This window comes from Trachurus japonicus, chromosome 14 (genome assembly GCF_045865225.1).
Source record: "Trachurus japonicus isolate A0001 chromosome 14, Traja_1.0".
NCBI lineage: Eukaryota > Metazoa > Chordata > Actinopteri > Carangiformes > Carangidae > Trachurus > Trachurus japonicus.
Genome location: NC_140920.1, coordinates 22,311,460 through 22,334,169, shown reverse-complemented (window position 1 = coordinate 22,334,169; position 22,710 = coordinate 22,311,460). Strand labels below are relative to the sequence as shown.

Sequence of the window (22,710 nt, the reverse complement as noted above, 5' to 3'; positions counted from 1 at the left end):
ATTTAAATTACGTCAGTTCCGGTCGAGTAGGCGTGTCTTAAACTGTCAACTAACCCAAGAACAACAAAAACAAACACAGCACCAACGGGGGTTCCGGGGAATGGTGAGTGCAACTGTTTCAAAATATACACTATCAGTCACAAAAAAAACACCAATAACAGATGAATGTGGTGGTAAAGGGAGGTCACGACGATGACTCGGCTTCAGCAGCCACCAAGTGTTATTACCATTACCTCTGTGTGAAGGTAAAGTTAGCAACACCGCTGCACAACCTGCCTTTTCTGTACGTTGCACCCGTCGAGGTTAACGGACCGTCGCCTGCTTTTCTGCCTGTGGCTGTGATATGAATAATTTTCTCTCTCTGCTGCTGTCACTATGTCGAGGCCCAGCTTGTTGTTTTTCTACACTGTCTCCTGCACGGAGACAGTGCCTCGGTCCAGGCCTCGGTCTTGAACAGCCCCTCAAACGTGCCGTGCTCGGTCGGTGAAAGAATGTGTGGCCGAGCCCCGTTGAAAAACCGGTTTGTTTAAAACGGTTTTGCTCGTTACCAAATGTTTACAACAGATATAGTGAGAACTTTTGAGCTTTTCTGAATCAATTAAGGCGAAGCTTGAATACGGCATTACTAATTACTATTGCTAGTCGTTATTTTGTGGAAAAAGTGTAACTCTTTAAACCAATTTGTCATGTGGTGGAAGGCGACCGAGGGGGGCAGTAGAGAGCAGTTGTAAACACAAAAACTTAGCCTACAGTATTTATAAAATTATTTGTCACAAATTGAATAAAGGTTCAAACATTTCCCATGAAAATGTAGCTACATCACTTAGAAACCGAGGCTGATCACTGATGATGTAGCCAAATGACTGTCAGTGGTAACAAAGGTAATGCAATATGGGCAGGTTTTTAAATGGACTGACATGTGTTTATCAGGCTTCTCTGAAAGTTGGGCTGGACTGAACCCCACCTACCATATCGTGAGTTGTTTACTCTGCTTTATCAGGACCCCAGCTGTCACTGTACCTTTGCTTTGTCAGCCACACGTTTCTGTACCTTTGATGTGGGGTCGAGGCTGTCTTCCTGTGCAGTTTTTCCACAATTCATATTCACAGCGGTGTCAAAGACGTTTCACATTTACATCCTGCATGTACATGAATATTTCACTGGCTCTCAAATTCAGTTTATCTTGTTTTTGTGCTCTTCTGCTTCATCATCAAAGTTCTCATCAACATTTTCTCTCACCAGGGGAGGAGGCATGTGATGTGATGTGTTGCTGAAAACATCCTTTGGTCTCTGCTACATCAGAGGTAAGAAACAGCCGTGATCTGTGTAATGAGAAACTATCTATGACAGAAACATCAGGCAGAGTCCGGACATAACGCTCAGTCTCTTGGCAAACACACAACCTCAGGTGGGCTGATTTTAAGATGATCAGACCCAGTTGTCTGAAACTGATAGGACTGATCGGAGTTGTGAGTCCAGGGCACGGTTAGTGTGTGTCTGTGTGTGTGAACAGTATGTTCTGAGGTAATCCCAAAATCTCAATTTTATTGTGCATTATTAATACACTAATGTTGTCACATTAGTGTATTAAAGCAGGAAAATGAGTGACAGAAAGGTTTACTTACAGTTAGAATGAGTAAACTGTAGTCTGGGGCTTTTATGGGCCATAAAAAGTCAGTGTGCACACCAAAAGTAGTTAAAGTTAAATTCTATCAAAATTATAGTCAGATTTTCTCTGTTTGGGTATGTTCCTGCAGAATTTGATATTTACCAATCAATAATAATTTGCTTAAAGCAGAAGTAAGTGATATATTTGTGTTAATATAAGTTTTAAATAGTTATATCTTCCGACAGCAATCACTTACATAGAGTGTTTGGACCGAAACACGGGTCTGTCAGTCACTCTGCTCTGAGCCGAGGAGAAAACATTTCTCGTATCCTACAGTTTTTATCCAATGAGGAGAGAGAACGGCATGCAGGGCTGTGTGTGCAGCCAAGGCACGCCGTGAATGTGGTGACGTAGGGACGAGGACTGTTATGGTGCGTTCAAGGCAACTCGTAACTCGTGTTTTTCCGACCTGTGAAGTCGTCCCAATTCGATCTGGTACGAGTTCACGGGTCGGAAGTTACGAGTGGCCGCTATAGTGACTTTCACAGGTAAAACAGGTCGGAAAAACACGAGTGGGTTGCCTGAAACGCTACAAAGTCGTTGTGACTTGAAGCTGTAATTTACGGTTCCAAAAGCCTGCCTCGAACGCAGCATTACCCAAAACGACCGGATCGCTTACTTCTGCTTTAACTGTTAAATATGAAAACACAGAAAAATGCACATTACAGCTTCCCAGTGTCCAAATCATCTTACAATGGTAGAATAGATAGGATATAGAAGACCAGCTTATCAAGAACTAGGAAAAGTTAATTTTTGCTATGTTTTCCCATGAGATTGATTGATTAGTGAAATTGCTCCTGATTCATTTTGCAGTCACTTTGTCGAGTAATTGTTTCAGCTCTTGAGAAAATGACTTTCAGTAGGAACAGGTGGCTTAGCTTCACCAGGAAGTGCATTATTAGTGTCAGCTGTGCACCTGCTCTTGTCAATGCTGCTTTGCCTCTCACGTTTCTGCTGCTGTGACTGGTTACACTGTGGTGATGATGATGATGATGATGATGATGGGGTATTTTTAGATGCTTTTATCCAACACATGGAGAGAAAAGAACCAAATACAGAAGAAAACTTACAGGGCCCAGTGAAATGGTTTGAAGTGGATGATTGTAGCTGATTGACAGGGGGCAAGCGTGTACAGACAAACCCCCACTTAAACACAATCTGCATCCCTATATCTGTGAACAGCTGTGAACAGGCTAATTTTACCTCAGGTGTTAAACAAACACCACTGCTATTACTCCTACTGTTATATTATTGGGGCATGCTATTGCTAATGTAATCACTTTCAGTGGTATTACCAATCAATCTCTACTGGGAATACAGGGTTTATATTCCTTATCTGGGTTGACTTTATTCTTTATCAGGGAATGTTTTTGAACAGACAACCTAGGCACTTTAGAAAATGTATGTAGAGCTGTCTAATTAATTAGCTTTGAATGAAGAAATATTTGTAGCTATATGGGAAGTGCCATGGAGGGTAGAAGTAACAGATAAGATTCAGCTGTATTCGGTTTTATTTATTTGTCACAAAATACCTCGAAAAGACTATGATTTAATGGTTCATTGACAGAAGCCTAAGACAAATACATTCTGTCATGTTGTTTTGATCAGTACATCCTCTCACCTTACTGTCACAAAACACCTTTATCTTGATGTTGTTTAAATAACCTGTAATGTTATTTGATATTGAGCTGCGGCACTGTATTAGATAGCATGTCTCTTCAACTCCATGAGCACATCAACTGTAGTTTATTTTGGACTTGATCTCACGTGTCACTATAAATACTCACTGGAGTAACATGGCCACCGCTAAAAATAGTCCTCTAGAAGTACATTACTTCCTGCTAGAGGTATGTGTACTAGAAACTACAGTGTCACACTGTTTCATATGTATACATTTACAAATATGCTTTGAGGGATAAATTCACAGACAAAATGTTAAACTGAGCAACGCATAACTGATCCAGACCAAGGCCTGGGCCTGGTGTAACTGTGATAGTGACTGTACTGGGTGACTGTGCCCTTTCCATTCTCAGAAACCTGCTCAGGGTTGGAACCATGGAGTCTTCTTCTGATGAAGAGGAGGTGCGCACCTTCGTCCAGGTCATCAGTGAGAAGTACAACCCCGAGAATTTCCCCTATGGCCAAGGTGTGGGAATAGTGATCCTGCCCAGCCCTCCGGGATCCCCTGTGAAGGGTGAGAGATGATGCAGAAGAAGTAGAAGTAGAAGAAGTAGCCTTCAATAACACTTAATGTGAAGCCTCTTTGAGTGCCTTAGAAAAGCAAATATACAAATACAAATACAAATCTACAGTAATGTATTGTTATTATCATCATACATCATCATATTATTATGTCTTTGAATAAATCAGAACATTAGATCTCCTGAATGTTTTACAATCTGATCTGACATCAGTTCCCCTGTTTGCAGATCGCCTGTTTCTGCCTAGTGTGTTGGTTCTGAATTACTGTGGAATCAGTAAAGCTGGTGACAAGTCCGACATCGCAACTTTCTGCGCCCATGTGGTGGAGTTGGACCTGTCTTACAATCAGCTTAATGACTGGGGAGAGGTGGGTATCCTTCATAGATATGGAAATCAAGAAGATTGGAGTTTGACTTGTGTATAATGCTTCTTAAAAGCAGAGGTAGGCTTTAGACAGAAATTATCTTTTTCATTTGTCTGCCCTGGCCTGTCCTGTCCTGGCTCTTAACTCCAACTTTTATTTGAGTGGTTACTGTAAGTTTCTAATAACATAATTCAATACTCAGTAGTATTTCATTATCAGTTGATATCAGATGCACTGTGTCTTGTGACTCTCTTTTGTTAATGGGAGAGACAAATAAGCCCATGTGATGTGTAACTGCCAAAAAAGTAGGGCAGTAATAAATCTGTGCAAGGAGGCGTGTTAGTTGTACTATGAGGGATGCTGACTAGTTAAGTGTGTGGTATCTTTAGCTGCTGCGGCTAGATTTCAGTAATGAAGAAGAAGAAGAAAAATACTTAATTCATCCCCTGGAGGGAAATTCAAATTGTCCAGCAGCTTACATAACCTAAAATGATATGATAAATGTGTATAGCCTAACAAATGGCATTATGCATTTTGATGGCAGCAGGAATGAATGATTTCCTGAATCTTTCTGTTCTGCAGGTCAGGGAGATGAGCCTGTTCCTGTGGCTGCTCCTCTGACCTGTCAAGTCAAGTCAAGTCAAGTCAGCATTTATTTGTATAGCACGTTTAAAACGACAGCAGTCGACCAAAGTGCTGCACATAGGAGGGTAGACAGTTAGATAAAACAACAATAATAAGTTAGTGCAGCAGCAACAATAATAAGTTAGTAACATCAGTAGCAGCTAATACAATAGATGTAAAACAAAGTACGACAAAGTAAACAGTGCAGGTAATCATGAGGCAGATAAAAAGATAAAAGGGAGAGAAAAACCCACGGGGTAAACATAAAATCAGGCTGAATGATACGCCAGGTGGAAAAGGTCAGAGTCTTGTGTAGACTAGAGGGTGTTGGGGGTCACCCAGGGTGGCCTTCAGCTTACACCCCATCCTCCACTTAACCACAGCCTCCACCAGCTCCGCTCCCTCCCCCATCACAGAGCTACATTTCTTGATGAGCTTGTCTAGTCTGTTCCTGTCCCTTACCCTGATGTTGTTACCCCAGCAGACAATAGCAAAGAATGTAACACTTGCAATGATGGACTGATAAAACATACGCAGCATTACATTACAGATGTCAAAGGACCTGAGTCTTCTCAAAAAGAAGAGCCTGCTTTGTGTCTTTTTGTACAAGGTAGTTTTATGACTGAACCCACTCCATGTCCACCCCATCCACAGTCACAGGCCGTAAGGATCTCTTGGACCTGCCAAAGTCAATAATCATTTCTTTGGTCTTTGAAGTATTAATAAGCAACAAGTTGTTGTTGCACCGGTCCGTGAACACCCCCACCAGGTCCCTGTATTCATCTTCCTGTCCCTTCTTCACACATGCCACGATGGCCGTAACGTCAGAGTACTTCTGAACATGGCAAGATTCAGATTTAGATGTAAAATCCGCAGTGAACAGTGTGAAGAGGTAAGGTGAAAGCACACAGTACCCTGTGGTACTCCCACGCTGCTCACCACTGTGTCTGATTTGAAGTTCCCCAGCCTCACATACTGTGGCCGCTCTGTAAAATAGTTATAGGCCCACAAGATGATGGTTGGATGGATCTACACCCATCTTCTCCAGCTTGCCTCTCAGAATTCTGGGTTACATTGTGTTGAAGGCACTGGAGAAGTCAAGAAACAGCAGTCTCACATATCGCCCAGGCTCATAATGGGACTGTCGCTGAGGCTGGTATTGTGCTTCAAAGAAAATTGACTAATGGCGCTCTGATCCATTGAAGTGCCTGAGTAACTAATGCCTGTGAATCAGCATGCACAGTATCAGTGCCTGGGAAATGGATCAGAGCCAGTAATAATGTTATTAATTTCACATTTGACATGCCTAAATGTGCAGTCTGCAGTGAAAAAGGCTTGGATAATGAATGATGCTGAACAGGTGTTAATAATAATGTAATTTGGAAAGCCCAGGTGACGGTGTGACAGTGAGACAGCATGCGTAATACCAGGAGTTTGACACTGAATTATCATTATTGCATTATCTACTTCATCCTTTACTCTTGTGATTTCACTACAGTACAACTGTGCTAGGATGCAGTTCATACACTTCATGTTTTTACAGATGTTTCTTTTGTGTTCTGTATTTTCTATTAACATGGGTTGCCAGATCTGCACAATTGTGTCCAATATCCCCCACCTGGACTTCCTCAACCTGAGCATGAACCCTTTGAACGGCGTGGAGCTGGAGCCCAGCATGGCTGACATTTTCTCCAGGGTCCGACGACTCGTCCTGATTAACACACACGTCAGCTGGGACACCGTGCACACGCTCACACAGCATACACCGGAGTAAGTGACGAAACGTGGTCTAGTTCACTGTAAGCATGGAAAGGCCACCATACGGTGCAAATGTGTTTGTATGTTCTGTGCCTTTTTTTCTTTTTTTTTTACCACTGTGACCATGCCAAAGATGATAATATATACACTGCCTGGAGGCAACGGAAAAAGTAGGACACTGTCAACAGCAATCTGCAAAATATGTTTTGATGCTAGGAGCAGATTAGCCTCAGTTAGGTTATGTGTCTTAAAAAGAATGAAGACTATGTGTCAATCCACAGCTGAAAATAGTTTCAAGCAAATGCACAGTGTAGCTGGATACATTTACTAGACACCACAGTTTCCAGTTGATTTAGGAGATTATTCAAACATTTTTCATAAAAACAGAATAAACACTATAAATTTGCAGGATGTGTTAGAGATTAACATTTCATAGTCAAGGCAAATGATCTCAGAGATGAGGTGGGATCATCAGAGGATATCAAGAAATGAACTTGCACCCTGTTTGTTTTGATGTTTTTATTGGATTTGTTTCCCGTTAATAGTATGACCTTCATCAACCATAAATACAGAGGGCTTAATGTATAGAGCCAGGGGAAAAAAATGTAAACTGAAAATGCAGATTTGGTCCCATAGATGGTCCCATAGGTTTTGTTGTACCTACTGAACATTTCTCAAACTTGAACAATTCACTGTACCTCACAATCCAGGCTGGAGGAGCTCTTCCTGTGCCTGAACGGCTACAAGACTGTGTCCGAGTCCAAGGCGCCCTGTCCGTCGCTACGCCTGCTGCAGATCACAGACAACCAGCTGCAGCAGTGGACAGAGGTGAGGAAGTTTGGTGAGATGTACCCGTGTCTGAGCACCCTCGTGCTGGCAAATAACAGCGTGGACTCGGTGGGGGACACTCAGGAAACGCTGCCGCGCCTCTTCCCCAACCTGCGCAGCATCAATCTCAACAACTCAGGTCAGAGAGAGATACTGAAGTGCTCAGTTCACATGTTAAGTGCATGGTGAAAACAAATATTCACTGTGTGATGTTTTGTCATTCAGGGCTTAGTAAATGGGAGGACATTCAACGGCTGAATTTCTTCCCCAAGCTGGAGGAAGTCAAAGCGATGGGGATACCTTTACTGCAGCCTTACACCACACATGAGAGACGTAGCCTCCTTCTAGCACAGTGAGTCTGAACCTTAACACATGAACATCAATTCCCCATTGCCATATACACATGAGAAAGTTTGCTACCCTATTTAGTGTCTAATCATCATCACTCTCAGATATAAATATGCATAATGTTTGGGCCGCTGCTCCTGCCTGCAGGCTGCCATCTGTGGTGGTGCTGAATGGAGGCGCAGTGTCAGATGGAGAGAGAGAGGATGCTGAGAGGTTCTTCATTAGGTACTACCAGGACCGCCCAGAACAGGAGCCTCCTGAGAGGTACTCACACAAACATTTCTCACTTTACACCTAATTTTAAAGGAGGGTGTGTTCAGTGATGGATCATAAGCTTTTAATTCATTATAAATGCTCAGAGGGTACTTATTTACAGTCTAAGCTACGCAATCTGTGCTCATACGTACTAATATTGATTTCATATCTATTTGTTTCATTTCGTGTGTTAAGGCCTTACATCCTTACATTTTTTTTTGACACTAGTACAGTAAGTGATACTTAACCATAAATAGAAAGTGTCTCCTCCATGTAGCAGAGCAGAACTACATCACAGGACAGTGGAGTCTCGACACATGACAAAAGAGCTGGTTGACAAGACAGTGGTGGAGCAAAAATCAAAAGCACCTTTTTGGCAATATTTTGGATTTAAACCCAAAGCCAAAAGGGAACCTGATAAGAGAATAAGGGAATAGGTAAGCTGTCTGATGTCACCGTGGATTTGGAATCTAACAGTACTTCTCAACTGGGACAGTTGTCAGATTTGTAGGAACTGGGGTTTGATTGATCACTGAAAGTAAAGCCTGGTGAGTTGATGATGATTTTTATTAATAAAATTGTTTAATCTTTAAATTTAAAATCCTTTTTTTTTTTTAGTTTTTTTCCTGTCTAGTGCAAAAAAAAAGAAAAAGCCGAGAAAAGCAGAAACTCATCACATCAGAGAATATGTTTGTCATCTTCACCTGACCAAACAGTTGAAAGAGTCAGCTATCAAGATGGATGTCAGTTAATTGTCTGTCACGTCAGTTAATGGACTAATAGCACTAAAACTCACTGTTTTTCATCAATATTTCTTGTATCACAATTGTTTCAGTGTCTCAGACCCATAAATACTGCTGTGAGGCTCCATGAACCTGAATTGGGAAGAATGTACACCACCAAGTGTTAACACTTGCTTACATTGAAATGGCTCAGGTCTCTGTGAACACCTGTGCAGTTGTAACAATAGCAACAACCAGCACTTTGTCCTCAGCGCCTTGACAGTACGTGATATAATTTTCGGAAAGCGCCGCCCTCCTCTGGGGGCTCGACAGCGGTCAAAAAATTGCCCACGCTCTTCGGCGACTGCGTTCCACTTAACCTGCACAGAATGTTGGGGAGGGATTTGTGAAGGAAGGTGTAGTCCCTGAGTGGGGGAAACTAACCTTTGGGAGACAATGCCACCAGTCTCTCCGTGCTCAATGAGTCCTTTGTGCCGGGAATTCTCTGATTGGAAAAGTGATACATGAAGGAGCAGGTTGATTTTTTTCGTTTCTATTTTTTTTAAATATATTCCGTCTGAAAATTGTAAACTGAGAGATTGATTTGTTGTCTGATGTAACATAGAGCGGGACTATGATGGAGACAAAGTTGTCTTTTGCATGCTTCACTGCGAGTATCCACACAAAGGCCTTTGGACATGTTCATCATATTAAATGAACGTTCAACCCCACATTTAGACTTCCTGCTGGTAAATGCTGTGCTCACTGTCTTGGTTCAGAGCCAGATTCTCAGTGTAGGTCCAAGGTTAGGGGATTGCCATGAGTGCATGTGTGAGGGGTGTCGGACACGCTCGGTAAGCAGTGAACACACCACTATCCGCTTTCCCTTCAGATTGGGCTGTGGCCCTGCTAGCCTGAGAGATCAGAGCACTGCGGGGTAGGTCACAGCCTCTCAGGTGAACACATATGACTCTAGCTCTGAGTCAACAGTTCAAAACATAAAACCTATATCAGACTGAGGCAGGCTGATACACCACAATGAACACAACTGTACGGAATCCGGGAAAAGGAGATAGCAGTTGTGGGAACAGGAAACAGAAACATAAAGAATGAAATGTGTTTGCTGGACAGGAAGGATTAGTTGCAAGAAAAGGGAGAAAGAGAAGGACCGGTTTGAAAAAAGAAATTTGAGAGTCGTGTTTCCAGTGGTCTAAGTAGAGAGGGACTGAAAAGGGGACTAGGAACTGGAACTGGGGATATTAAGAGGGGAAATCAGCATTTTAACTTTTTAATCAGGTCGTCTTTCAACTGGAGATCTGGAGAAATGAGACGAGGTGGAAGTATGACTGAGTCAGCTAAGATCTGAGCTGGATAGCCTCTGAGTTTAGCTCCAATTCATGTTGTTTTTGCTGCTACTTTACTGTCCATTATCGAAGAATGCTGGAAAAGACAACTTGGAATGCTGGCTTGTTATCACCTGCAGCATTATTTGCCCCCATTATACCATGCTTACCACCTTTTAAATGAAGCCTTTTAGCTAAATGGCTTTTCCTAGAATGGCACTTTGTGCATGGTGGCTCTAGAGGAGAATTCCCAGGGTGGACCACAAGTTTTGGCCAGAAACCCCAGGCCAGGGGACCGGCTTTGTGGAGGAGGTTTGGGGAGGGAAGGGAAATTGCTTTGATTGGCCCAGCTGTTACAGTACCTTTGAAAGCGCTGGTCTTTTCTCCTGGATTTTATTTAATCGTTCCTGGGTCCTTATCTCAAACACGCATTCCCTTGAGGTGGCTGAGAGCTTTCTCACGGCGAGCCAGAGGCAGAGGCAGTGTTTCTCTGCCTCTGAAGCACACACAAGGAACATTTCCATCCACCTGTTTGAGCACCAATTTTTTATTTACTCACAAAAAAAATGAGTTTGCAGAAAACGTTTGCAGAAAAACCTGAAATGTCACCAAAAAATGTTTTTGTTTTCATTGAATTTGGCAAATCCAAAATGGAATATGCAGCAAAGGCAAATAGAAACAGATTTTTCAAATAGACCTCAACATTGTTTGTGCCTTTTCTATGGTAGGTAAAACAAATCATGCTTCCTTTCACTGTTCAATGCACCATGTCCATCACAAAGAGTGAAATAAGAAAGAATAAGTGAATAACCACAACGTCCATGGGTTAATCTTGACAGGTCTGTGTTGTATGTTGCCTCTTTATTGCCAAAAACTGAGTCGCATGGATCAAAAGAGAGGATGCTATCTATAATATATGTCAAGTTCTTTATATATATATATATATATATTTAGGCTTTTTGCCTTTATTCGATAGCACACAGTAGAGATAGACAGGAAAGGGGGAGGCAGAGAGGGGGAATGACATGCAGGAAAGGTCTGCCCGACGCTGGATTCGAACAGAGGCCGTCTGCGGTGAGGACTGTAGCCTCTACATGGGGCGGCCACTTTACCCACTGCGCCACGCACCGCCCCATGTCAAGTCCTTTTTGAGATATCCAGAGAAGGAAAGTAATGGAAACGGCCTCAAGTTAAATATGTTTGGGGCTGAAATTTCAAAGAATAGGTCAACATTTTGGAAAACAATTCAATTTTTTTCAGTTCTACTGTAAAACTACCCGTAATAACTCATACTGTTTAATGACATTTCTCCAATGTCTCTAGCTACAGTATAGATTTATAGATGTATGCATTTAATGGCACAACCAAATGTACCAAAGGCAAAGAAATCAGAACACAACCCCCCAAAAAACCAATGGCTGGATTCATTTGTCCATCTTGACCCATACAGATATAGGTAACACTTTTGTGAGCTGTAACATGTCTTACAAGGACTCCAGTTGTTTTTGCCAAACTCTAAAATGATTCTGTTGCTCCACAGGGCCAGGTTGACCTGGCTGGCACCCACCTTAAGTTAGCATTCATTCCCCTGTTTATCCTAAAAACATATCTCAAATACTTCAACCAGACCATTGTGTTGTTTTCACTTAGTTACCACTGACACAAACACAGAAATTCCACCACAAAATCTCCCTTCGAGGCCAAAAGTGTTGTGTGCAACATGTGCATGGTGGGTTACCTGGTGGCTTCTAGATATTACATTTTGTAAAGAGCCGAGTTATCTGATTCCAATCTTCTTCCTGTCTTCATGCTACTGTAAGCGAGGCTATTTGCCTCTCAGCCTTATCAGAGATTGACATTAGTCTTCTCCTTACACTTTAGGAAAGAAAGCAAATAAGAGTATTTCCTAAAATGTTGAACTGTCCCTTCAAAATTTTAGAAAAATTGTTGTGGAAATATAATTACAACTTTTTTTTATAATTGTTTTACATCTTCGTAGTTTCTCAGCATCTAATAGCCCATTAGTTTTAACAAGACAAGTAGCAAATGCCTTCAGTGATCTGACCTGTGCTTTCTCCCAGGTACCACATCCTCGTCTCCAAGTATGGTCACCTGGCACCACTGGCCGAGGTGGATCTGACCCCACGCGGCACCATGGTGGATGTTCGCTGGGGGGATAGGGTGGAGGCAGTCAGCCTCCGCCTGGAGCAGACAGTGGGTGACCTGAAGAAACAGCTGAGAGCTCTGCTCCAGCTGCCCACCAACGGGATCAGGCTTTTCTACATCAACCGGGAGATGTGCTCTGTCTTGGGACCTGAGGAGCTGAAGTGTGGCTGCCGGGCCCTCCACTCCTACAGGATCCGAGATGGGGATGAAATTCTAGTAGTGCCCAAAGTCAAAAGCCGCTGCAGCTCCTCAGATCTATGAGTGTGGCTTTAAATAAATAGGACCTAATGAGTTTTAGATAATGGACACTTACTGGATACTAATGACTTGAGCCTTTTTTAAGATTAAAAAGGGTGATATTTTTCAGCCTTGAATGTAAACATAGTTGCTGTCCACCGTATTGAACAAATTTCTACAATAGTATATTTGCACAGACTCCAACATCCAGAAAGTTTGTGACTTAAGCCCAAGTCACAAATTTCTACACTTCAAGTGGCTCTAGCTAAGAAAATAATTTACATCTCAGTTAAGAAAAACGTTATGCAAATCCAGATTTTTTCTAAAAGAAAAAAACAGCTGCCATTGTTAGAATTAGACGCACAAATTGCACATTACTGTCTAAAACTAAAACCACTTTATAATTGGTGTTAATCTGAATTGGATTGAAGGGAAATCTGTATGGCTTTGAGGGATGGATCACTCTAAACCAAACTACTCATTTTAAGGCAACACAGTGGCAGGCAATGAATCTTAATGACTGCAGCCAATCTAAATCCACTAATGATTGACTAATAGTATAACAAAGAATTTGTGTAACCTACAGCTCATGATTATGATCATGGTCATGAGAGACTCCAAGTTTCTAACCTTTACTCAAAGAAAATAAGTTTATTGACGAGAATCATCAATTCACTTCCTGACCTGTCTGCATCATGTGACTCTGGTTAAATGTCCTGGGATAACCTCCGAGCTGATGCACAAATGCAGTGTGTTTGGGATAACATAGAGCGTTGGGTATGGCGCCCTGGCAGACGAGACAAGCCCGAGACAAGCCTGAGGTGAGCTTGGGTCTGGGACGGAGAAAAGAAAGGAGCGGTGATGCTCAAGTTACTGCAAGTCTTCTGGCTGTCCAGTTCATGAATGGAGCAGCTCTCTGTCCCTGCAGAAGCAGCTGAGAAACGTTGAGGCCCGGTCTGTACGGAAACCACACACCAGTCGCTGTGTCATGCACACTGCTGGTTAGAATGGGTTCACCCAACAGGTTCAAGCCCCTCACCCACCACTCACCTCAAATCTGTCCTTTACATCCGTCTCACAAACCTGACACTTCTGGAGTCTTTTCATTCACAGGATGTGAGGTTGTGAACTTTAACATTGCCTTACATTTTCAAAACGGGGCAAAATACAATATAAAGTATTTAACCAAAGGTAGTATGCTCTTCTCAGAAAGGCATCAGCCCCCCAATAAGAATACAATCTAAGATAAAGTACAAAAAAACAACTCCTGGAGCTGAGCTGAACGTTTTCTTTAGCAACCCCTGTGCAAGCTGCAGAACATTGGTACTGGTCTTCTTTCAGATGTAGATAAATATGAGACTCAGATTTTGATACCGGCAGAGAGAGGATGAGGTTGTCTCTCAACACTGTTGGTACTTTGTCATATTCTTTGCTCTTTCCACCACATGCTGTATAAACTAATTACCTTCCCATTTTGAATTGCTAAAACAATTTCCCTCTGAGAATAGCCAGCAAACATTCTCCTTTCTTTTTTTTCTTTTTTAAGTATTGATCGTCCTGGTAGATACATGATATTAAAAAAATGATGCTTACTGCTGTTGTGTTCAATGTAAATGCTGTAGCTGCTCAGCAAGCAGAGAATGGTGGAAACTAAAGCTCGTGGCCATGGCAGCATGCGTAGTGGTGCCGTTTGCATTTTAGTGAACCTGCACAAACATAGGGAGAACTTGCAAACTCCATTCACAAGCAAGTCTACTAGCAAGAACTAGCCATGATCTGCCAGCCCAGTGCTGAAACATGCCTATGGTAGCCTCTCGTATAAAGCTACAGGGCAAGATACTGCCAATATTAACAAACCCTGAGCTGGGTGTTACAAGAAGGTGGTACAGCCTCGGCCTCAGTGCAGCTCAGGCTCAACAGAGGCTCTAAATGACATTTCAGCTGTTGGTGTCACAGGAGAATCACAACTCCAACATCAACTGCTTTTGTTTGTGAAAAGAGTCTTTGGGACTTAAAATGCAAAAGGGGTTTATTGTTCTTAAAATGTTTATCTTGAACACTTTTATACCAACTTTACCTTCAAATGAAGCAAACGATGTTTAGCCTTGTGTTAACAAAATCATGTGAAAATGTGCTGAGGTGCCGTCAGCCTGTGGCAGCCTTGCTGTGCTGTCCTGATCGCGCCTCTGATACAGACCTTTTGTGTAGTAGATGACTGGAGATCTCTTTTGTTTATTCTGTCTTGACTCATTTATAGTATACTATTATTATGACAGAGTTGGTGGATACTTGGGAAGTAATGGGATGAGCGTTTGTTTCTGGATCGCTGTGTTGGTTTGCATGTTCTGGTATTTTGTGATGTGTTTGGTATAAAAATGTGTGTGAGATCTATCATTTCAGGGAATCAGCGTTTATGGGCATTTGTAATTTTGACATCTTTAAAATATCAATGTTCCCGTCACCCACACCCTCTTATCCTTCAGTAAAACCAAATACAAAGATTATTAATAATTAAAAAAAGACTATAAGATAGTTGCTAATCTGTAATGCAGTTTACCTTGTGATATGGTGTTTAATTTATGCCACATTTGCTCTCTGTAGTTTCTTGTGTGTATCTTGACATTTGTTTTCTTTCTTAAGATCATAGTTTAATGCCATTTCCACACCTGTACTATATAATGGTGCTTTCACTTCACTTAAAGAAATAAATTATAATTATTCCACTTTATTACAGTGTGAGTTTTTCATAGTTCAGGTCCACAAATTGAGTCTGCAGTTGAAGCCGCAACACTCAACATGAAGCAATTAATTTCACATTTGATGTATGTGGAATTCAAGTTAATGATGCAAACAAATAAAAACTAAAGGAAATGCTGAAAGATACTGTGACAGTAACCATCTCCCCCTGCCAACCACCATGCATCATGAACATGGCACCCTCACCCGATGCCATGGAGAACACAGCCACTGGTTTGTATGTATTCATTTTGTAATGACATCCGTCTGGTCATTTGCATATTTGGAGAATGAGACAGATGATAACTTTACAGCCATTGTTTAAGAATGTAAAAATATTAAACCCATAAATTAGTTTATCCCACTAGTATTATCAGTTTAGCATACTTCCAGCCTTAACCATTATGTCCAACCTGTCACATTAAGCAGGGGTGATAATATTTTCACACATTAGGCCATGAGTAATTACATTACCATTAGCTGAGTTTTATCCCTTTTTGATCACATATTTGCTCTTATTTGCATGGCTAGCCGTTAACATTGCTTGTTCAACAGGCCATGCGTTTTCATAATTGCTGGGATTCTGTGCTATTTTCCTGGCTTTAGCTGAGGACAGCACATGTAATCTTCACAAATTCACATAAGCCCGCGTTTATCTCTTTGTGTAACACTGTAGAAAACAGTGTGCCGTTTCATTATGAAATAAAGCCTTTGCCACTGACCAGGTTTTAATTAAATTCAAAGATGCATAGGCTACTACACTTGAGCAAAAAGGCAGGTAGGCTATATAAATAGTAGGCTACATCAAGGAAATAATGTAAGAAACGGGACAACAGACAAAGCATTTCTCTGCGAAAATACCCGACGTCAATCATGTCTGCCCACGAAGCTGATTGGTCACGTGAAAAGCCCGCCATTTTCCGTTTAAATACGCATGACGCAATAGTAGGCTACGTGTTGAGGCCGTCGAATCTCTCTTCAGCGCTGTGTAGGTCTACAGGCCTGCGTCAAGATAAAGTCATGGTTCTCCTAATAATTAACTGCTCTGAGGTTAGTCCAAGAGTTTACTTTGTTTTAAGAGATAATCAATCAATCAATCAATCAATTTGTTTATTTCGGGCATGTCAATTTAAATCATCATCATCACACTTCATCTTCGTTCAAATAATACAATACACATGGCCGAAAGGGAAAGCGGGAGAAGTAAAAGCTTATCTAGTCCCGCCCCCATTACCCATAGAATAAGAATATTTGTCATACATACATATCTTTTTGTTTTTTCTTCTTTTCTTCTTTTTTTTTTTACATTTTGATGATACTGTGTTTGCCGAGATTCGAGCTTGTAAAAATTGTAAACAGTGGTTTGACTAAAAATGCTTCAAAACATGAAGACCATCTTGTCAGTTGAAAGGGTCCTGAAAGGGACATTGTGTAACTTCTCCTGTTATCTATTCACGAAAATCGATTATTTCGTTCAAAAGTATGTTTATCAATCAGTAATTACCCCATCAAGTTCCGGTAAGCTCTCAATTAGCCGTTCATATCATTCATATAGCGGGCAAGCTCGGTGGTGGCTGACATGTCATGTCACTATGTTTTTACGCTCAGTGGCAGCGTGACCGTAGGAAGCGGAGCTGTCGGCTCAGGTCGAGGTGCCTATTGAAATTTAATAAAGTAAAAAAATTTTTTTTCCAGTGTATTGTACCATGTGGTGTAGTTTGACAAGCACTGGAAAGTACTGATAGTTTTGTTTGTGTATTTTTTTTTCTTTCTTTCTTATAGTTGGGATTCCAGAATCCACCTCAGGCCAGTACCACACCTTATGGTCCTACACAGCCAGCAATAAATGGTAAGTCATGCACATAGCTACTCCCTTTTTCTACATAGAAATTGTGCTTGTGTAGATGACATTGTTTCAGTCAGAGACAACAGAAAATATGAACAAATGGCATTATGTTTGCCGTATTATGACGTGATGAGCTAACACAAAGTGTTTTTGCAGGGAACTACACTGTAAGTGCTGAAAACAACTGTGTAACTTTGAAGTTCCAAGTTGAAGTTAGGCTATTTTTACAACTAAAATAAATTCTTCTTGTAACCCCAGTATGACAAACTGTGCAGACAGTTTTTATTATTCAGTGCTCTAAGTCAGAAAACCTATATTTGCCTATCTGACTTGGTTGGGAGAGGGGCAATGTGGCAGATCTACAAGGTGGTAATACTAGTTTTAACTTTTGATTACTACTTATTCTGTTTTGTACCACAGGGAGTCCTCCTTTGACACCTGGACATTTCATGATTGCAGTGGACAAGACCACTGTGACTGGCAATGTACTGCTGTTTGCATCATACTACTGGCTAAGCATCAGTTATCCACCACAACTGGCAGCACTCTGGAATTCTTGCAGAGACACAACTTGTGCCCAGATTGAAAGGTAAGGAATGAAGTGGAGTACTCTGTGACAAAATCCCTCATGTTACAGGCAGAAAGTACACGTGACTGGCATACCACGCTTGCAGATTTTTCTCTCTTTCTGGCAGCTGTGTTTCATTCAAGCTGCAAAAAGTCCATTCCATACGTGTCAGGCGGTGTTGTGTTTCTGGGACATTCCCTCCCATTTCCCCCTCCTCCTCTTCTAACAGCATGGCTTTAATCCTCTGTGCGATACCTGTAGGTATCTAGATGCCACCCACCACAAACGACCACCACCACTCAACACCTCATTGCCAGCAAAGCCCACTTCTCAGGGTTTGAAAGCCAAGAAGCTGTAACACCATCATTCAGTCATAATAATACTCTGAATCACTTTTTTATGGATTGTAAGCAGCAGCTCTACATACACTGAAGTTCACAAGTAAAGTACGAGTTGTTATACTTTGGTTACTTCTCTAAACAAATTTCTTCTCAAAGTTAGTCTCTTTGGGGTTTCATTGAGGTTACCCAATATCCAAGTATAAAATGGACTGAAATGCATTTCAATACATACTGTCCTCAGAAGATCAGTCCTCAAGACTTAGGTGATCTTTGGCTTTTAATCCAGCTCTACAGGTCAGCCTTAAGGCAACTGATGCCTTTGGTGTTTCCCTTTCATTTTTGAGCTAACACCTCCAACAGGTTGGCATTTTTTGGTTCAGAATGAAATATTTCATCAGATATCGCCACTTAACTCTGTCAGTGAGCTTGGAGATGCTCACCATTGGGAGGATGGACTGATGGTAGAAGATTTATGCAGATGTATTGTATCGATCGCACCTTGCAACTTGTTGAGTAAAGAGGACCTGGCTGTGCAGTTGGTACTCTGATCTGCCCCATTGCATTATGAAGTGGGACCTAGGGCAGGGGGCCTGAACAGGGCCTTTTGTGTGCTAAGGTGAAGGAGTCGTTGGGGCAAGCAGGTTTGGGTTACTGGAAGGAGGTTCACCATTGTCAATGGAAAGGAAGGAGAGGAGGGCAGGGCAGAGCCAACCGCTGGGCATAAGGGTTGAAATAGAGTGGCCCGATCCACGGATTAGGTGACTGCCAAAGAGCTCAACAGGTATCCAGTCCAGGACCTTCTTTGTGAAGGTCAGGCTTGATGGATTCTCCAGAACTTGTGATGCTGGATACTTTGACCCTGTTCCCACACAGTACCACCCTGCTGTGTAGAAACCTTTGATCCATTTTCTCAGTTTCTTGATTGCAATTTCCAAAAAGTGACTGGGGTGGCTTTGCATTCACTGGGGCTCCTCCATGTTAAACCTTTTGGACATAAGATGATCACAAGGTCTCAGGACCTTCCCAGCAGCTGTTGCCTACTCTTATCACTTGACTGGGCAATTCTACCATCAAAAGTGAAGTTCTCACTATGTGTTTAAACCCCCGAAGCACTTCTTGATACACTGTGGGATTTAGCTAACAATCCCTTGGAAGTAGACAGAATGGTAAGACATTTAACTGACAAACTAATTGGATCTTAATTTATCAAATCCATCAAACATTTTGTAACATCAAAGGTTACAAATTTTTCATTAAAACGATTAATTAAAAAAAAAATAATAATAATACATCCACAGAACGTCTAGAGGGGTGCAGAATTAAAGTATTAATTTTACTGAAAAAAAAGTATAGTGTAGAAATAATTGTTTTATAAATTTTGTCGGGTCCGAAATATGTAAATATTTACATTGGCAATGTCGACAGGAAATTATCTCTGCACCAACAGCATTAGTATTTTGATTTGAGCTACTAGCCACTCCCTATAGTCATACCTTTGTGAACCCTTTCTGTGAAAAGTGCTATAGAACTTACTTATTTACCTGGCAACCAGCGAGAGCAGGCAAGTGTGAGTGCGACAGCTATTGGCCGGGAGGAATTAAAGTTGTAGCTAACACCTTTTTAAGTACAAAATCGGGAAAAAAGTGCATTATTGTACACCAAGTGTCATAACAAATATAAAGCCTACCTGTACAGATGCATGGTTATTCTCTACTGGTTCTTTTCTACAAACCTCTTATCTTAGTTACATTGGTTATATTGGTGGTTGACCACCCACATTCAGAGAAAAAAAAAGGATTGTTGTCGTTACCCATTATGTTTTATTTTCCTATTGAATTGTCCTGATGAATGGGAGAGTAAGGATGCAAGTGTGAGAAATCAGGTGTATCAACTCTTCCCCACATCTCCATCCTCAGCATTTCCCAAAACACACACAGCCCCTAGATCAGGAAGACCCCCTCCCACCCCAGCCCAGTAGGTCATCCGTAACTGTTGAATTTTTTGTCCGTCTTTGTGTGACACTCTTCTTAAGAGTATGTGACCATTTACACAACAAGGCGTGGGATGTATAAAAGATGCCTCTACAGAGAGCCTCGATGCTGCTTAATGGGAGCTCGGGCCCTGCCCTCAGTCCTGGAGCCTTTCACACATCTTGCTCCCTGCCTCTCCAATTACTTCCACTGTCCTACTGCAACAAAGACCTAACTGACTGCCCTCTCCTTCCCAGACCCTATCAGCACGGATCCACCTGAGATTTCCCCATGCTATCTCTCCAGCATCTATGGAAATGAAGTGTCTTGTGTAACCCTGTAAATGAGGCTGTACCTAATTAAAAAAGGAGGTACACAGAGTATCCAAAGTGACTCATGTTAATTCTGTAACTCTACCTACCACAGAGCTTGAAAAGCAAGGCTTCAGACTGTGTGTGTGTTTTTGGTTTTTGTCCATAAATGCCCAGGAGTGAGACTGTACTACTTTGGCGAGTTTGTGTGCTCAGGTGCCCTGAGCCTTAAATGTACTGAGTGAACTCTAGTAAAGTCTATTCTACAAGAGAGGCTGAATCCAAAGTCAGCATTGAGGTGGACTTCATTTTACACCAGCCATGATACAAACAATTTGATTGGGGGAGAAAAATGCATTGTCCATTTTGAGAGATATTAACACCAATTTTTTAATGCCTCAGATGCTGAGTCTAACATTGATAAGTCTGTTATTCAAACCTATTTGTTCCAAAAGCAGATAAAAAGTGCACACAGTGCTTTCTACCAAATTTCACTAAAGACATTTTACCATCTTTTGGCTCATTGCAGGTGTAAATGACAGATCCTGCCCCAAAAGCTTGACATTGATCTCTTGTGAGAGCCTCTCTTTGTACAAAACATTCCTCTTCTCCTGTATTTAAAATATGTCTGAAAGCAGCATTTCCCCTTTTGGTGTTTTTTGTCCACTTTCCTCCATCATTTCCAAATCTCTGACCTTCTCTCTCTCTTTACATATTGCTCTGTTTCTACTCCCTCGCTTCCCCAGATTCCTATGCTGTCCCTCCCCTCAACTACCCTATCCTCCTCACCCACCCCCTTTCCCCAAACACTGATCTCAGATTAAGTTGAACACTATCCCAGGTAAAGTTTGCACCTGTTTCTAGGGGCAAAAGCTCCTTTCCACAGCTACAACAGGAGCTTTTCAAATTACACACTTTTCTAAGGACAACGTTACTTTAAACAGCCAACACAAACCTGTGGATTGTTGTTGCTACTACTGACAATCCTGTGGAGCTGGAATTGGACACGAAGAGTTCTTCTATCCGGACATCCAACTCCTCCACAGACCCTCTTCTCCCCCTCTTCTCTTTTCATCACCTCAGCTGCTATCACCTCTACTGCCTCCTTTTACTCCCTCCATCACCACCACCACTCTGTGGATGGTCCTCAGCTGGATGGGACTGTGCTGTGAGGAGGTTGCCAGGTTAGACTAGTGTGGTGCTAGATGTCCGTCTTCTGAAGGCAGGTGAGTATCAAATCCCCTTCTCTACATAATTTCATGATTTAACAGTGTTTCAACAAGGAACCCGGGCCTTTTTCTCATCAGATACATTATCTTACAATTTCATAATGTTCCAAACATGAACTTTTCCTACATGTCAGTTATGTCACACAATTTATTACCGTTTGGATAGCATCTCTAAATGGCATCGTCTAAATGGCAATGTTACTATTATTATTATTAATCATTGTTAGTGATCCTGTCGTTGCACACAGGAATGCCTAACACAGACCCTTAACGTTGAAATGAATATGTCTGTTTCAACTCAAGGTGAAAGTGTAAATGTGAGTAATACGCAGGTAAATTAAAAAGAGCTAGATATTAAGGGTGAGAATTTTTCACAACCTGATGTATTCTGTATATCACAAGAAAAATTTTCTATTTCTTTCCTTTATCTTGGACATCTAACATTTTTCTTTTGACCCTTGGTGTTTGTTCCAAGCCCATGGTTGTGATTTTTCTACTCTTTCTACTAATATTAGAATTTAGTCAGACACTGACAGGTCATTGACATTTATTTGCTTTTAATGTTCATGTTAATTATAGTATTTTCACCACAGTAAAATTCTAAATCCATCTACACAACTGAATATCGTTCTGATGTCAGCTGGTTTTCAGAGTCTGAGTTGTTCACCTCAGAGATAAACATGTCAAAGTCTACTGCATCTTTTAGTTTCTATGGGGCTTTATCTTAATTGCCCCGCTAAAAGGCACCAAGTTAATGCCCGTCAGATAAGATGGTGAGTTACAAGAGTCAAAAGAGCAATTGTGTTAATCTCTCAGTTGACAGTGTATGATGAGAGGCTGATGACATTACAGCAGACCTCTCTCAGCAGTGCCCACTAACCTTGGCACACCTGAACACAATTTACCAACAAGCTGAAAAGAATTTACACATCAATAGAAATTAGAGATTAGAAGGAAGAATCCAATTGACCTCACATACCTTGTGCATCAGTACTGGCAGTCTTGGCTGTGTATACATAGACTCAGTCAGAAATCAAACCAAAGTCCAGATTGAAAAAAAAAATCGAACAAAGATGGCAGCACCACTGTAGTATTTTTAAATAACACTTAATTGGCCAGTTCAAGTGTACAAGATCAGCCACACTTAGATGTAACCACACACCTGTGGTCTGACAAAATAGTTGAAACTCAAG

The 22,710-nt window shown here is 41.5% G+C and overlaps 1 protein-coding gene across 4 annotated transcripts; it reads left to right on the top strand.

The window, feature by feature from the left end:
- Window positions 1-11: 11 nt before the first annotated feature.
- Window positions 12-15,244, top strand: LOC146974747 (tubulin-specific chaperone cofactor E-like protein). Of its 4 annotated transcripts, none has more exons than XM_085798366.1 (9): window positions 12-103; window positions 1,243-1,304; window positions 3,703-3,863; window positions 4,099-4,238; window positions 6,448-6,629; window positions 7,328-7,584; window positions 7,671-7,797; window positions 7,941-8,057; window positions 12,195-15,244. In XM_085798366.1, the coding sequence occupies exons 3-9, from the start codon at window positions 3,725-3,727 to the stop codon at window positions 12,538-12,540; spliced, it is 1,308 nt and encodes a 435-aa protein (XP_085654492.1). In that variant the 5' UTR covers window positions 12-103; window positions 1,243-1,304; window positions 3,703-3,724; the 3' UTR covers window positions 12,541-15,244. The 4 variants fall into 4 exon arrangements, with proteins under 4 accessions (XP_085654492.1, XP_085654490.1, XP_085654493.1 ...); XM_085798364.1 differs by having other exon boundaries at window positions 4,084-4,238; XM_085798367.1 differs by having other exon boundaries at window positions 38-103; window positions 3,715-3,863.
- The last annotated feature ends 7,466 nt before the right edge of the window (window positions 15,245-22,710 follow it).

Bases quoted from the DNA above. Each gene is read 5' to 3' on its own strand.
- LOC146974747 (XM_085798364.1), top strand. From the start codon at position 3,725: ATGGAGTCTTCTTCTGATGAAGAGGAGGTGCGCACCTTCGTCCAGGTC. The intron at 3,864-4,083 runs GTGAGAGATGAT...ATCTGACATCAG, and splicing joins TCCGGGATCCCCTGTGAAGG to TTCCCCTGTTTGCAGATCGC. The intron at 7,798-7,940 runs GTGAGTCTGAAC...TCCTGCCTGCAG, and splicing joins CGTAGCCTCCTTCTAGCACA to GCTGCCATCTGTGGTGGTGC.